The 15,219-nt window shown below is 42.2% G+C and overlaps 2 protein-coding genes across 10 annotated transcripts in view; both read right to left on the minus strand.

Moving 5' to 3' along the window:
* Positions 1-2,352, minus strand: part of MFF (mitochondrial fission factor) — a 29,231-nt gene extending 26,879 nt beyond the window's left edge. For all 8 annotated transcript variants that reach the window (XM_067560651.1, XM_067561103.1, XM_067561021.1 and 5 more), the window contains exon 1: positions 2,175-2,352. The gene's annotated coding sequence lies outside the window, so the exon portion shown is untranslated. The remainder of the gene's footprint in view (positions 1-2,174) is intronic.
* Positions 2,353-6,771: 4,419 nt separating this feature from the next.
* COL4A3 (collagen type IV alpha 3 chain) overlaps positions 6,772-15,219 on the minus strand; it is a 106,522-nt gene continuing 98,074 nt past the window's right edge. For both annotated transcript variants that reach the window (XM_067561297.1, XM_067561224.1), the window contains 6 exons: positions 14,526-14,624; positions 13,224-13,436; positions 12,421-12,598; positions 10,145-10,259; positions 8,245-8,417; positions 6,772-7,044 (listed from right to left, as the gene is read on the minus strand). In XM_067561297.1, coding sequence (XP_067417398.1) covers positions 6,960-7,044; positions 8,245-8,417; positions 10,145-10,259; positions 12,421-12,598; positions 13,224-13,436; positions 14,526-14,624 — 863 coding nt within the window. In that variant the 3' untranslated portion in view covers positions 6,772-6,959. The remainder of the gene's footprint in view (positions 7,045-8,244; positions 8,418-10,144; positions 10,260-12,420; positions 12,599-13,223; positions 13,437-14,525; positions 14,625-15,219) is intronic.

Consider the following 15,219-nt stretch of genomic DNA (forward strand, 5'->3'; position numbering starts at 1 on the left):
TAAAGGTGGAGGAGGAATGAAAGTTTGAGAGAAATAAGTCATCACAAATAAAAACATGATTAATTATGCAGAATCATGGAGAAAGGATAGAGGATGTCAATCAGAGACTGCACACAGAAGTGTAAATGGGAACCCAGGAGGGCTATTTTGAATGGGATTTGGAGACGAAGATGAATCAAGTAAATCAAAGAGAGGGATGCATTGTAATGTTGGCTTCTTGGAGCCAGAAAGTAGTGTGCATATCCTCTTCTGAGTCTCCTGAAAGGAATTGTAATTGTAAAGGCAGTTTATGATTAAGGTGTGCATATGGATCCGTGTAGACAAAGTTAAACAAAGGATGAATTCTAACACCATGATATGGCAATCATCAGACACAGAGAGATGAGGGAGAGAAAAAGATGGTCATAAATGACATGACAGTTTTGGGCTTTAGAAGCAAAGTTAAGAGGATGTATTATGGGACACAGAGGATTGTTTAACTGTCAGAGCACGTCACTGAAGCATTCAGAATTAGAAGCTGTGACGTAATAAAGCGCTGTCGGAGTGATTGGAGGAGGATGCAGTGCTCCGTGTCATCTACACACAAGAGATAAATACTGAAATGCATTCATCATGATACATGTCTCAGACCTATTCATGCACATCACCTCTTCACATCACGTGCATGAAAGGAATGAAAAAAATGTAATTGAGGCTTTGGGTTCCTATAATGTTTAACGAATGCAAGAGAGCAAATGCCACTCTGCGACCAGTACCTTTGAAGCTGCAATGCCTAGCAAAGATCGCAGCTAGGGCAAAGAGGCAGCTTTACAAGCAAACATCTTTCTTTACTGTAAAATTAGCATAAATTAGAAAACAGGCTGTAGTTTGATAAACTGTGACTTTGAAATATCCACGTTGTCACTGAGAGGCAAATAAGGCTGCTGACAACAGTGACCTGACACCTACTAAAGTTAAAACAGAGTAAAATGGAAACTCCCTGGGCCTGAGTGTGAGCTAACACTGGTATCACAGCACTGTGTGTTCTGCGGAATGTGTCCTGATTTCCACAGGCATAAATGAGAGGGAAAAAGCAGGCCCAGTAGGTTAGAGTACTGCATAATCCTAGCCACTCAAGTGTCACAACCAGTTAAGAAAACATTTATAATAATTTTGTTGATACTGGATGCCCCACAATGTAGATATACCCTTAATGTTTAGGGTCTTTCAAAATGTTAAGTAAGTGGCTGTTGTCTTTTTTTACATCCAGCCCTGAGGTGGCAACTGAAAGCAGCGCCCTGCTATTAAGCTAATATCTTTTAAATAACATAGTGGAGGCAGAGAAGACTGAAACACTCAGAAAATGGGCCAGCCAGGAGTATAAAAGATAGTGGACAGGCACACAAAAATTGAGAATAGCAGAGAAGATGGATGGGGGACATAGCTGGACAGGCAGTGAATGAGAGTAGGCACAGGGAAGATGGGAGACAGGGTGGACACAGCTGGGGGGGTTATAATAGGTGATGGAGCAACAAATGGGGGATGGGCACAAGGGGGGCTAAGGCTGGGAGGATGTAGATGGGAGGGGCTAAAGCAGGTGAGGGTATGGCTGGGGGGCATATCTGGGCATAGGGGTGTATTTCTGTGGGGCTGTTGATGGGGGGCACAACAAGGTGGGGGTCTACAGCAGGAGTATATTGCTGTGGAGCTGCAGTTGGGAGGAACTAGAGCCAGTGAAGGTATGTCTGGGGGGCCTGTAGCTGTGGGAGCCAGAGCAGGGGGTGTATTCCTGCGGTGCGCTAGAGTCGGGGCAGAGCAGGGGGTGTACTGCTGTGGGGGTTGTAGCTGGGGAGGTAGAGCAGGGAGGTATTGCGGTGGGGGGCAGAGCAGGGGGTGTATTGCTGTGGGGGTTGTAGCTGGGGGTAGAACAAAGGGGTGTTGTAGGGGGTGTATTGCTGCAGGGGGCTGTAGCGGGGGAGGCAGAGCAGGGAGGTATTGCTGTGGGGAGCTGTAGCTAGGGGGCAAAGCAAGTGGTATATTGCTGGGGGGGGCGGGGCAGAGGGTGTATGGTTGGGGGGCTGTAACTGGGGGGCAGAGCAGGGAAGCTGTAGCTGGGGGCACAGAGGGGTGTATTGCTGGGGAGCAGCTCTGGCTGCGGGGGGCGGGCGCAGCAGGCCCCGGCGTTACCGACTCACCCAGAGGCCGGCGGGAAGCCGCCTGGCTGGCCTGGCCCCCACGATCTGGCCGGCCCGTCCTTCTCCCACTCCGGACGTTCAGGGCCAGGGGGTCTCTGTCCGGGATACAGACGCGCAGTGCAGCCCGCCAGCCCAGTTAGACGGAAAAACGGATCTAATTGCCCCCATCAAGCCACCGTAGCCGCTACTGAGCAAGGAACTGTGTAATGTCACGTGATCTAAGAAGGGCGGAAGCGACTCTCTCTGGCGCTTCACGTGACAGAGAGCCATGGAGAGGCCATCTTTAATGTGGTCACACAGGCCGTGAGCGCTGTGCGCCTTTGTTATGCGTGCTATTGTAATTGCTGGCACAGGCTCATAGCCGTGTACAGTGAGCGCTGGTCAGTAGCACTGAAGGTGTAAGGTTAGGTGCTCATGCTGAGTGAATGCCCTTAATGTCATTGCTTTATGTTGTCCAACCTGAAAGTTGTTGTGATGCAGCCTCTTGACTTGCTGATGTTGGGTCTTCATGTTTCTGCAGTACACTATTACACCAGTACGTGAGGACCCACCACAGCATGCAGCTGCAAACTTTGCGTTGTTACACTATCATGATTTTGTCTCACAAGTAAAACACTGATCTACAGAAACTATTAACCTGTACCCCGCACTAATAGCTACAACCATTGCTGGATTTTTAAAAGTTAGGGTTCTGCTCAAAAATTGGGAGAATGATATAAAAACCATTTCTGGTTTTTAATCAGAAGAGATGTTATTAAATGTTTGGATATTTTTATTGTATGCATATACATTGGCAAGGATCATGAGAATGGAGGGAAAGAATCCACTTTAATGAACTTTCCCAGTGTAATCTGTTATTTATTTGGCTGTGTTTAGTGAAATGCTCTAGCCTTTTTTATTAGTTGCTCCTTATTTCTGATCACCCGTAGTCCCACTTGCATTATTTTAATACAAAATATTAACACTTTGCACTTCTTTAGCACCTTTTCCCCCTTTCTCTCAAAGCACTTTACAGACAGTAGCTAACTAATCCTCACAACCCAGCGTGATAGGAAAGTGAAATGATCTTGATTTGCATATGGAGAAACTGAGGCAGAAAGATTTTTTTTAAAGTCAACATTTTCAAAAATGGCCTTTGATTGTGGGTGCCCAATGTGAAACATGATGGGTTTGATTTTCAGAGGTGCTGAACACTTGCAGCTCCCACTGACTGCAGCTAGAGCAGTCTCAAGGTGGGCACCCAAATATTTTGGCCATTGTGACTTGACCAAGGCCATACAGCAAGTGAGTGGCAGAGTCCAGAACCAGGAACAAAACCCTGACCACCCGTCTTCATCACGTGCTCTACCTGTTAGACTACGTTTGCCATCTCTTACTGCTAAGTTTAAAACTTTATAATAACCCAGGTAATATATATACGTTACACTGTAAATCATGCTCTACTGAGCATCTCCAGTGGTACTTTACTTTGATGGACTTAACTTCTGGATTTTACAGATATGTTCTCAGAGAGAGACTCAGAAAAAATGGACTATTCATCAGATTTTCTCTCACCCTAATAATGAGCAATTTTCAAAAGAAATGGTGGCTATTGTCCTGTATTTACAGCAGAATTTAGGACTCACATTTTAAGACATAAGCCAATTTGAAGGAAAGACTTTTACACTTTACGGTGCCTCTTATCAGCATGTGTCTGCCGAGAGTATTTAATGAAAACTGTAATATTCTGAATTGTATTTTGCAAACAGAGGTACTGTACTCTATTAAAGGAATAAATAATCTTAAATATTAACTTAATATAAATGTTGTGTTTAAATTAGCTGCATCCGGTGATCCTGGCATGTTACATATGGGGAAAATTGTTTCTAGTTACATTAACAGTGAAAATTCCAATATTAAAATGGACAAACTGGAAATATTTGAACAGAAATAAATATAAAATATTTTACTTGCGAAAAATAGGTCTCAATGAGAAATCTTTGTTACTTCAATTGATTTCTAGACCCTACATTTAAAACAATGTATATCTGAAACTTGTCAAATGAATTAGGCTTTATCTATAACATAGTTTCCCAACCTGTGGTACAGGGATACGCGGGACACAGGCAGGGGGTATGCAGCAAAAAATCCAGTGAAGGGGGCGGGCAGGAACCACCAGCTTCTAGGGGAGGTGGGCAGCAGCTGCAGGCTTCCTCCCCATTCCCACCTCCTAGCAGGGATGCCGAGTGGCAGCCACCAGCTTCTTGGGATGCCGGGCAACAGCCACCAGCTTCTTGGGATGCCGGGCAGCAGCCACTGGCTTGGGCGGCAACCACTGGCTTTTTGGGAAGCCGGGTGGCAGCCACTCGCGTCCCGCCCGGTTCCAGGTGGGAGCCCGGCAGCAGGCTCCTGCGCCCTGCGAGGTGGTCTCACAGCTTTGTGGCTGCCACCCGCACCCCAGCTCTGAGCCGAGAGACAGCCTCCTGCATCCTGGCTTGAAGACAGGCAGCAGCTGCCCACATCCCTGGGTCCCAGCCTGTGCGGAAGCCTCCTCCACCACAGCTTGGATTGGGTGGCAGTCGCCCACCTCCTGGGCTGGCAGCCAGATGGCAGCCGCATGCAACTTGCCTAGGTGGCAGCTCCCCTCCCCGGCTCAAAGCCCGGTGCCCAGAAAGCCAGGCAGAGAGCCCAGTGGCTTGCCCAGTCCTGGAGCCAGGCTCTACAGGCAGGCTTACTTGTCAATTTCACTGCTCTAGTTGTGCTGTGAAATTGACAACTATGACAGCCCCAGATTTTACCAGTATAAACATGTTAAGAGGGGCCCACACAGTGTGATTTGCCCCAGACCCGCACCTCCCTAAGGATGGCCATGGGGAGCCCTGCTATCCACTCTGGGCTGCTAGTGCCTGCTCAGACTTCACAAGTTCCCCTCTGTGTGAGGAGAACACCATGTGACCCTACCATCAGGCCCTAGTGATTGGCTGGCATTGACCTTTGCTCCTATATGGAGGAAGGAGGGGAGAAACAGCAGGAGGTTTTCTGATCTGCCACAGCCACACAGCATTGTAGAACTCAGAACTCCCCTGCTTTATGAGAAATACAGTTGTCCAGCAGTAAAGGGGGAAAAGATTGTATTTCTCAGAATGGAAAATTGAGTGTTGGGGAACTTATTAAAATTTTCAGAAGTTAGGGGATACTTGCTACTTAAAAGGTTGAGAAACACTGGTCTATAAGACTAAATAATTGAACTGGAATTCTGATAGTTGTATGCCATCATTAAAATTTATTAACATTTCAAATGTCAACATTAAAATGTTAAATAGGCCTGCAAGTGCAATATCATAAATACAAAAATATTCAGAGCTACAATTTATATAAATTAGATGACTAAATAAAAGTGCTTATCAAGTATTTAAGTCAATTTACAGTTGAATTCACTGGTGTAAATCAGTGCCCAGATAATACCATATGAATATCACTGACAAGTGTTCTGTTTTAGATGCTTTCACCTAACTGGATGGAATTTTATGATTTGGAATAGTTTAAAATGGAATGGTTTTATTTCCACAGATGTTTGTGACAAATTTTTAATGTTTCTAATACACTATAAAATGTGTAGATTTTAGGTTTCTTTTTGCAGTGCATTTCTTAAAATAGATTTATAACTGAAGGGTTGTGTTCACTCTGTAATGCCACGGGAACCCTTAAGTCACAGATTTACTCCAGGGTCCACCTAAATCCCAGTCCCAGATGCAATTATGTCATGCTAGTTAATTTTACTTCTGTGGAAACAAAGGCATCTAGTAAAAATTAGGGTGAGTACTGTAAATTTCTAAAGAATTTAACTATTTTGCAGGATTTGACACTAAGGGTCTGATTCAAGGCCCACTGAAGTCAATAGGAGTCTTTCCACTGATCTCCATGGTCTCTGGATCAGGCCCTTAACCAAGATCATGCAAGAGAACAGCTAACACAAGTCATCACTGTTCTCAGAGGCTGACTAGTCACCCAGTACAGAAAGTAGGTTCCCTTTTCTGACTAGTCAAGAAGCATTATTGCTAGTTTTTCCCTCTATAACTGCATTTCTATTTCCTAACCAGAGGAAGGGTGATTGGTGATGGTTGGGATGAGTGGGAGAAATGGATTATTAACCAAAAAAAAAAAAAAAAGCTCTAAATGGAATTTATCTATCTAGATAGAAATGTATATTTAAAAGTGCACTGAGAAAATTTCCCATTAAATCTAATTTCTTGTAGCTCCAGAGTTTCATCGTCAATGATATCTACTTTGAACACTGAAAATCTGATGTAAGCTGGTGTAATTACAGCATGTAAATTGTCCTGCAGTTAGAAGAAGATGGGACTATAATAGTTTGACCATGAACAGGTGGCTTAGAAATGACAGTTCAGAAATTGTATGCAGGGTTGTTGTAGCCATGTTGGTCCCAGGATTTTAGAGACGGTGGTGAGAGAGCAGCTTTTGAGCTTACACAGAGCTCTTTGTCAGGTCACCACAGAAGTTGGTCCAATAAAAGATATATTACCTCACCCATCTTGTCACAGTTCAGAAGGTGAAGATCTATAATACAGACATTACAACAGCCTTCTCCAAGAAAGTGCTTTGCCATTTGGTTAAAAAAAAAAAAAAGAAAATCAAAGTGCTGCACTATCTCACCATAGTGCTGCATTGGCATTTTAGAGCTCACTGTCCAGAAACAGTTTGGCTTTAATAAATGCACGTTGTGCAGAGTTAGACAGTTCTTTGCAATAAAAGCAGAGTTTATGCTCCATCAAGACTTTCTGTCTCTTAGACTGGTCTCTTCATGCAGACCTGACAGCGGCTGATGATGTTTTCCAGTTCCCCTGCTTTCAACGTCTGTGGTAAAGGCTTCCTAAAAGAAAGAGAACAAGATGTTTACTTTTCTTTTTAAAATAGGAGTTAGGTGGTGGGAGTTTTTTATTTTTGCACTCTTGTCCCCACCCCACCATCCCAGCTCTCATCTAATTTAGCCACCCTCAGCAGAGCATGTGTCACAGGGGCCCCTGACACTAGCCACTGATTTTGAGCCAGAATAGGTGGGGGAAAGTACCAGTCTCATCACTGTGATCTAGACTGTTTGGATTAGACCCTAAAACCAAGTCTTTTCATTGACTTCAATGGGTTTTGGGTCAAGGCTTTAGATTCCCCTATTTTTAAAAATCTGTTCTCATCTCCTCCTTAAATTAGAGGTGAATGGTGTGTCAACACTGCAACCGACAAGACTGGGGCATGACTGTTAGTTGTCTTGAAGAACGAAGTGTGTTTTTTAAGTGTACAGTGAGCATATGCTGACAGTGCAGCCCACAAGAGCACAGGGTTATGTACAGCAACACACTATGCATATGCCTATGGTTGGCCCTGAATGCATACAATATGATCCACAAGTCATACAGTACTGACCAAGAAAAGATGGAGGAGTTATAAGGGATACATTCCTGAAATAATCAATGCTGTTTATGGTTCCAGGAAGAAATATAAAAAGCTTTCTGGGTTAAATGAACTCAGAAAATATTTACTCATTTTCCTCCCATATCAAAATTCAGCACAAAGGGGCCAAATTCTGTGCTAATGTACACCTTGGAATCCCACTGAAATTGCTGGGATTGCTCAGGGAGGAAATTAGTATAGAATCAGGGCTGAGAATTTCCAGTGTGCTTTGTCTTACTTGCATTTGTTTGCTGTTAGAGATGATCTCTTTTCTTTAGAAAATTCACCATTGGCAGAAGCAGGGGAAAGTATGAAAGATAATGGAATTGCACCTGCTTCTAATAATGGTGAATATCTCTCTGTGCATTTAAAAAACTTGTTTTGGGAAGAGTGTGAATTAAAGATATTAAGACTTTGATCCTCCATCAGGCCCCTTTGTGCTGTTCCAGCACTGCAAAATGATTGATGCCAATTTAGTCACCCTCAGGAGAATGACTAGGGGGGATGTTCAGATACTGTACAGCTACCTTAATGGTTCCTATGCTACCACTGGATCTACAGCAGCATGGCTGGTGTGGGCAAGGGAAATGGATCATAGCTGGGTCACTGGGAAAGCAAAGGTTACCTAAACATTCTTCTTGGATTTAGTGAAGCCAACCAGAAGCTGTAGGAGTTTGTGTAGTAGTTGCATGTTCCTCTACCATGACATTCTATGAATGGAATAGCATGGAATTCTTCCAAGCAGGAGCCAGGCGATGCCAATGCTTGGCCAGAGGCTTCTGAGCCGGCACTTGTATACTGTAACCACAAAACCATCTTTAATGCAAATCTCCCAGTCACCTGTTACTGAACCACATTCAAGAAATATCTTTCTAAAAAGCACTGTCTGAAATACCATGCTAGCAACGTGTTGTGCAACAGAGCTAAAGCAATGATTAGGACAGATTAGTTTTTCTGAGTGATGGATTGTTGGTATTTTTTGGCTGGTATTATTTTGACATTAATACAATTTACTACCTTGTAATGAAGTCTAGTACAGAAGCTTTAGGACAATTCAAAGGACATTGTGGTATTTCTTTAATCCCTTCAAAGGGTTTTTTCCTGTCCTGTGAGAAGGCATGAGAACCAGGCTCAGGACGAAGATAGGAATTCCCTGGAAGAGGTTTGGCACCTGCTTAGTTAAAGACCATAGTAACCTGATTTCAAATGAGCTGTTTCTCCAGTTTTTATCATCTATGCTTTGTTTTTCCTTGCACTGATTGCTTCTCTCTTCACAGAAAGTGGAGAAGGAACTTTTCTTCTCTGTAGTGGGAAACATGCTTGCAGAAATGCCCACAAAATGGCCCCTTACAGAAGAACACTTTGGATGGAAACGTCTTTTGTAGCTGGTGAAAATCTGCATGTTTAAAATCAGCACACAGTAGTAACCACACCTTAGAAACAAGCTCTCTTTCTTTTCTTTCTTCTCTAAGTAGCTTTACATCACTTAGGGGCAAATCCTGGATAAAGCAGCAAACCCCACTCCCAATTTAAAAGGGTGTTGCTCCATGTGAAAAGGTTGTGGGGGCAGGAGGATGGAATTTTTAGTCTGTCAGTCATCCACAGTTGCTAATGTAGGGTATAAAGAGGAGCCACAAAGGTGGTATGATAATCCCCCAGCCCTCTATGCGGACACACAGGATACATACCTACCCCCTTCCCCACCCTGCTCCATGGTGAATTACAGAGGAGCTTCTCCAGATTTCACAAACGGGATGTGCTCTCTCCCTTCATGGGATCTACATTGTTGCTGTCCTGCTCTGCTGTCAGCACACGATTTTTAATCAGATTATGGATTTTCAGTGGAATTTGGCCCTTAAGTTTGATTTACATTCACATTGCCTTGTGTTGTTAAGGCTATCACTCTGGTTTCTAAAATGGTGTTGAATATGGCTTGCTCTAGGCTACACTTGCTCTGCAACTGTTTTCAGGACCAATTCAGCTGCTCCCATTGATGACACTTACTTTCATCAGGGTCTAGGATAAGTATATGGAAAAAGCTTTAAAGCTTTCAAGTTTTAAAGCTGCCTGAGGGCTTCTCTAATGTAGGCTAGGGTGCAAAAGGCCACCTGGGACCAAAAATGCAGCTGAGGACTAACATAGTACAGAAGCATCACAGCCATGCCCCCTTTTCATCTGTGCATAGTAACCAGAATCCCAAAGCTATCCTTTCATCACTTTCCCTTTACTACTACCTATTGCTGAGACAGATATGAGACCCTTCCTGTAAGCAAATCTGAGACCCTTTGTGGAGGTGGTTGTTCTGGAACTTCTGCCATTAGCATGAAAATCAAAAGGATTAATAAAAGTCTTGCCTGTTTTTAGTAAAAAAAAGAACATCATGGCTTTAAAAACCAAACCAAATCAAACCATGGGCAAATGCCAGCACTGCTGAGATGACAGAAATAGGCAGAGGCACAAGAATGCATTAGCTCTCTAAGTTGCAGTAGCACTAGCTAGTATTTTTTATCTATTTTCCCCCTTACCATAACAAAGGAAAACCCCTTCCAGAGAGAGATCCAGCCTTGAGGACATAAAGGAACTGTTGTTGTTTGACTGTGAACTGCTATTACCACTGCAGGTCCTTCACAAACAGTACATCTGTAATATGAAACAAATAAGTATTGGGTGAAAAAACCCATACATTTATAACGGATACAATTTCCCATCCAATTACAGGAGTTAGTCTGAATTTTGAAACTTGCATTCATAATATTGCCTCCATGGAACTTAATGGGGAAATAGGTAAACTGGTAACCAGCTGTCAGGTACTAGATGATCCAAAATACATGATCTTTCAATTTTCATCAGTTTACATGTACAGAAATTTGATCATCCTAAAGCTGCCATTACTGAAATGAATGTTAAAAGTTGCTTTTTTTAGATGCTCACTGCTTGTGGGTTTATATATTATGGGGTACTGGAATAAGATGTGTACTCTGCAGCTTTACTTGCCAAGATTAGAAAAATCTGTTTCAACCCTTAAATGAAGGAATATAGACCAAATCTTGGGGTATGACTGAACTGCACAGCATGCACGCAAAGGGGGGTGTGTGTGTGTGCGAAGCTGATCTAAAGCTTGCTTTTGCAGCCTCTGGTGCTACTGTGTGCTCTGTGCAGGGCTTTTAAAGCTGCCTGAGGGCTTCTCTAATGTAGGCTAGGGTGCAAAAGGCCACCTGGGACCAAAAATGCAGCTGAGGACTAACATAGTACAGGAGCATCACAGCCATGCCCCCTTTCTTCCAGCCACATTTATCTGAAACTCTGCTTCTCTCCCAGAAAGGACAGGAAGATCCTCTGTCAGCTATACACCTCAGAAAGATAGTGTGATTCTCCCTGGTCCAGTGACGGTGGCTTTAGGGGAAGATTACATTGGTGGCATGGTGCAAAGTGGCTGCCGCGCATAGGAGAATCTGGCCCTAGATGTGCAGGAGGTTGCCACACACTGTGGTGATAGAGTCTTGAAGATGGGTCTGTAAACATGTAAGGATGTAAAATGAGCAACACTGCATAATTGCCTTGGGATATTGTGCATGAGAGAGTTCTCAGTCTCAGTGTGTAATTTTCTTGCACTGATTACAGTAACTGTGGTTTATTCCAGTATATGTTTATTAAAGTAAATTCAACTCTAAGTAAAAGACACATTCCTGATGTTGAAATGAAGTCTGTTTCCCTCTCCAAATACACTTGAACATGGAGCAGCTGATCACTGGGTAACTATTGCTTCTTAATACCATCAGGGTCAGTGAGACTTTGGGTTGTCTTTCTATGTAGCTTGTGTAACTTATGTCGACTTCCTAAATTCTCTTCTGCACGCCATCTCCACTATGCTGCGCCAAGGGGAAATGTGTACCCGTTGATGCAGCGCTACACTTTTTTTTTTTTGGAGGTGCTTTTATTGAATAGACTTCTGGATCAATTGAACAGCTCTTCACTTCCACTCAACTGATCCGGATAAATCGATCTGACAGTGGTAAATTTGCAGTGAAGACATACCCTCTGATACCTGACTTTTAATGAACATTTGCTGTGTTGTTGTAGCCATGTTTGTCCCCAGATATTAGAGAGACAAGGTGGGTGAAGTAATATCTTTTATTGGACCAACTTCTGTAAGTGTAAGAGACAAGCTTTCAAGCTACACAGAGCTCTTCTTTAGGTCTGGGTGTCAGAGCGTCACAGATAAATATAAGGTGGAACATGTTGTCCAGCATAAGTAGTTAACACATAGTCTAAGGGACCATTCAAGTTGAAGTGGCCTGTTAACACTCCTCCAGTCATGGGACAAAAAAAGGGGATGAGTGGGTTACAGCTTGTTGTAATGAGCCATGGTTTATTACAATCTGTTAGAAGCTAAACAATCTGTTCCATTTTGTATTTAGCTGTGATACCCTGACTACCTTTCCCAGATCTGATGAAGAGCTCTGTGTAGCTTGAAATTTTCTCTCTTTCACCAACAGAAGTTGGTCCAATCAAAGATGCTACCTCACTCATCTTATCTCTTTAAATGAATGTCTCAGTTTTGGTTTGGGGTCTCCTTGATATTTGCTCACTTGGGTTAGATCTAAATTATTCACCCATTTGGGACTTAGGTACCACATATCAATCACACATTCAAACAAGATAAAAAATCCAGGTGGCTGAATTCAGAGCTTGTATTGGCTAAGACAGGCAGGTTGTACTCTGCATTTTGCTGTTCAGAATAAATTATTGTATCTGTGTAAGTCCACAGTTGGAAGAAGGGTTGAAGTTATTAAACTCATACCTGCTAATATAGGGCTCTAAGGCTCTGCCAGAGATTGGTGCCATGTCTGCTGGCATTGGTGCTGCAGTTGACAGCCAGTATGAATAGTCATTGCGAGAAGCAAAATTGCAAACATCATTGGGGTTACAGAATAAAAATGGCATGGTGGTAAATCGCTGCAGGCAGCTACCAGCTGTCCCTGAAAGACATAGGATGGCAGTCTTGTGTAAGCCACGAGAGATATTTAGCACAACAAATGGAACAGCCACGTGATGTGACCAATCTACTGCACTAAGAATAAATACAGATAGAGCATGTAAAGAAAAGAAGCTACTTCTCTGTACAGTGGTACCATAAGTAATGGATTCAAATGATTAAATTAAATACAAAGAGGCTACATTAAAATAGTGTGGGTGCTAGGAACAAAATCTGTTGAAAGCAAGGAATTATTTCTTTTGGTTAATTCTGCAATAATATTCTTCATTTAGTCCCTGATACTAAATTGCCGAAGGGAGCCAACATTGAGCATGGGGATTCTGGGAAGAAATTGCGCCTATCTGAGCCATGATTCCTTTCCCAGGTCTCTCTTGGGATGGTACAGCTATTTGCTTCCCCTTGTACAGGGCTGGTTGTACAAGCACTATCTAGCCCCTAGTGTACAGTGGAGATTAGTAGCTCTGACTGATATTTTCATTTCAGGTAAATGATGAGATATTTACTGCACGTTTGCTTTTCCCATCAGTAATTTAGGGATGTTGCCCTATTCAATAAGGTGGTCATGGGTTTTACAGAAAATGGTTTGAAAATTCTTTCTAAGATGGTACCAAGGTCTTGTCCATGTGATTGCTCATTTCCTTGTACGAAGAGAAGAGAATAACCACTGTACAGCTGAGCTGTCCCAGACGGACATGAAGGAATCTTTGTTGACTGGCTATGCCGGGTAAGGATGAAGCCTCTTCTTGTTGGAGCAGGTCTGGAAATACCCGGGGGACCAGGCAGACCCTGTACACCTGGAAAGCCAATTAGCCCAGGAGATCCTGTAAAAAACAAAAAACCACCGTAACATCCATCTTTTATCATATTACTCTTTAAACTGCACATTTCTGATTACTTTCTGAAGTGACTGAAACCATCGGAAACAAAATGTTAATTAGTTCGTATGTACAAACTTGAAAATTGTTATTATCTGTATTACAGTAGTGTCTAAAATTCCCGACAGACAAACAATCCCTGTCCCAAAGAGCTTACACTCTAAATAGACAAGACAGACAAAATCTGGGCAGGCAAACAGAGGTGAAATGACCTGTGGAAGGTAACACAGCAGGCTAGTGGTAGAGTCAGGCAGAGAATCTGGAGCTCCTCTCTCCCATGTGAATGTCTGATCCACTGGCACACATTGTCTCTGCTATGGCAAGCTATAGTCCTACATATATTCTCCAAAAGCTACATTTTGAAATTCTGACCTAACTTGAGAAATTTGCTAATTTCACATACATTATACAAGTATTGTATAAAACAGATATACATGTTTTAAATCCTGTTGAATGTAAAAACTATGGAAAAAGCTTTTGTGTGGAACAAATAAAACAATATTATTTATAAAACACAATGCAATTTGATTCTATACAGCATTCTTCCTTCAAGCTGTATTCCAAAATGCACAGTGCTAAATAATAGAGGGTACATTAAAAACACAGCTTATTTTACAGGAGAGTAGGAAATATAAAAACATTTTATGGTGAATGAATTAAAACAAGCAGTTCTAATTTGCTGTTTTATAATTGAGTGTTTATATAAAAAGTAAGGTGCACTGGTGCTTGGTGATGGACATGGATTTCTAAATAAATAAACAAACATGGCCAATCACAGAGGGAGAGAGAAGTTAAGCAGTATAACCAAGGGAAGAAAGGTATGTTTTCAAATGAGATCTGAAAAGAGATGATTTCTGTGAGACTGCTCACGTGTTTAGAGTTAAGCATGTGAGTAAGTGCTTTGCTGAATCTGGGCCTGATTGAGGGTGTCAATGTGATTTCCATCCAAATGGAAGGATCCCCAGAAATTGGAGTCCAATTTATCTGCAGCGTCAGTCTGATGGGACACAAAGAGCTATGTCTCCTTTACTGTACCTCTTTGTCCTTGAAATCCTTTGTCTCCTTTTGGACCAAGTGGTCCAGGTATACCTGGATTTCCACAATGACCTGGTAGACCTTTTACACCTTGAGGTCCTATGTTGTATACACAAGAATGTGTGTTAATATAACAGTAATTATTCTACATATACACAATTAACAATGACAAAAAACAAACAGCCAACCAAACAACACCTTCATAATAGCAAATACTGTGATATAATTTTCTATGGAATCAAATGCTTTAAAGTCAGGATTCTAGAATATTTCTGTCACCAGATTTCCCATCAAATAAATTAGGAAGATGATATAAAAACAGTGGTTACACTGTGGAAAGTTTTAATTTTCACAAGGGACTGTTACAAAACTAAAGCTAATATTTATATACCTTTTTCAGCATTTGTTGTTTTATTGAAAATTTTCCAAAATTACAACAGCAATCCAAAGTGATATGAGTTATTGCTCATAGATCCATAAATAAGGTAGATTCGAATACAAGATAAATTTTCTTGTAAGAGACAAAAATATTCCTTTATTTTATGCCTTTTGTTAACCCTTTGGGAGCTGGCTAATTCTTGGGTGGCCTACACCTTAAGGATTGGCCAGACTTCATGGGAGCAACCTAGCAGAAAACAGAAATTGATTCTGGTTGCCAAGAGATGCTGGTTCGGGATTCTCAGTAGTTCTAACT

This window comes from Emydura macquarii, unplaced genomic scaffold (assembly GCF_026122565.2).
Source record: "Emydura macquarii macquarii isolate MOO-44397 ecotype Brisbane River unplaced genomic scaffold, CSIRO-AGI_Emac_v2 contig_18, whole genome shotgun sequence".
NCBI lineage: Eukaryota > Metazoa > Chordata > Testudines > Chelidae > Emydura > Emydura macquarii.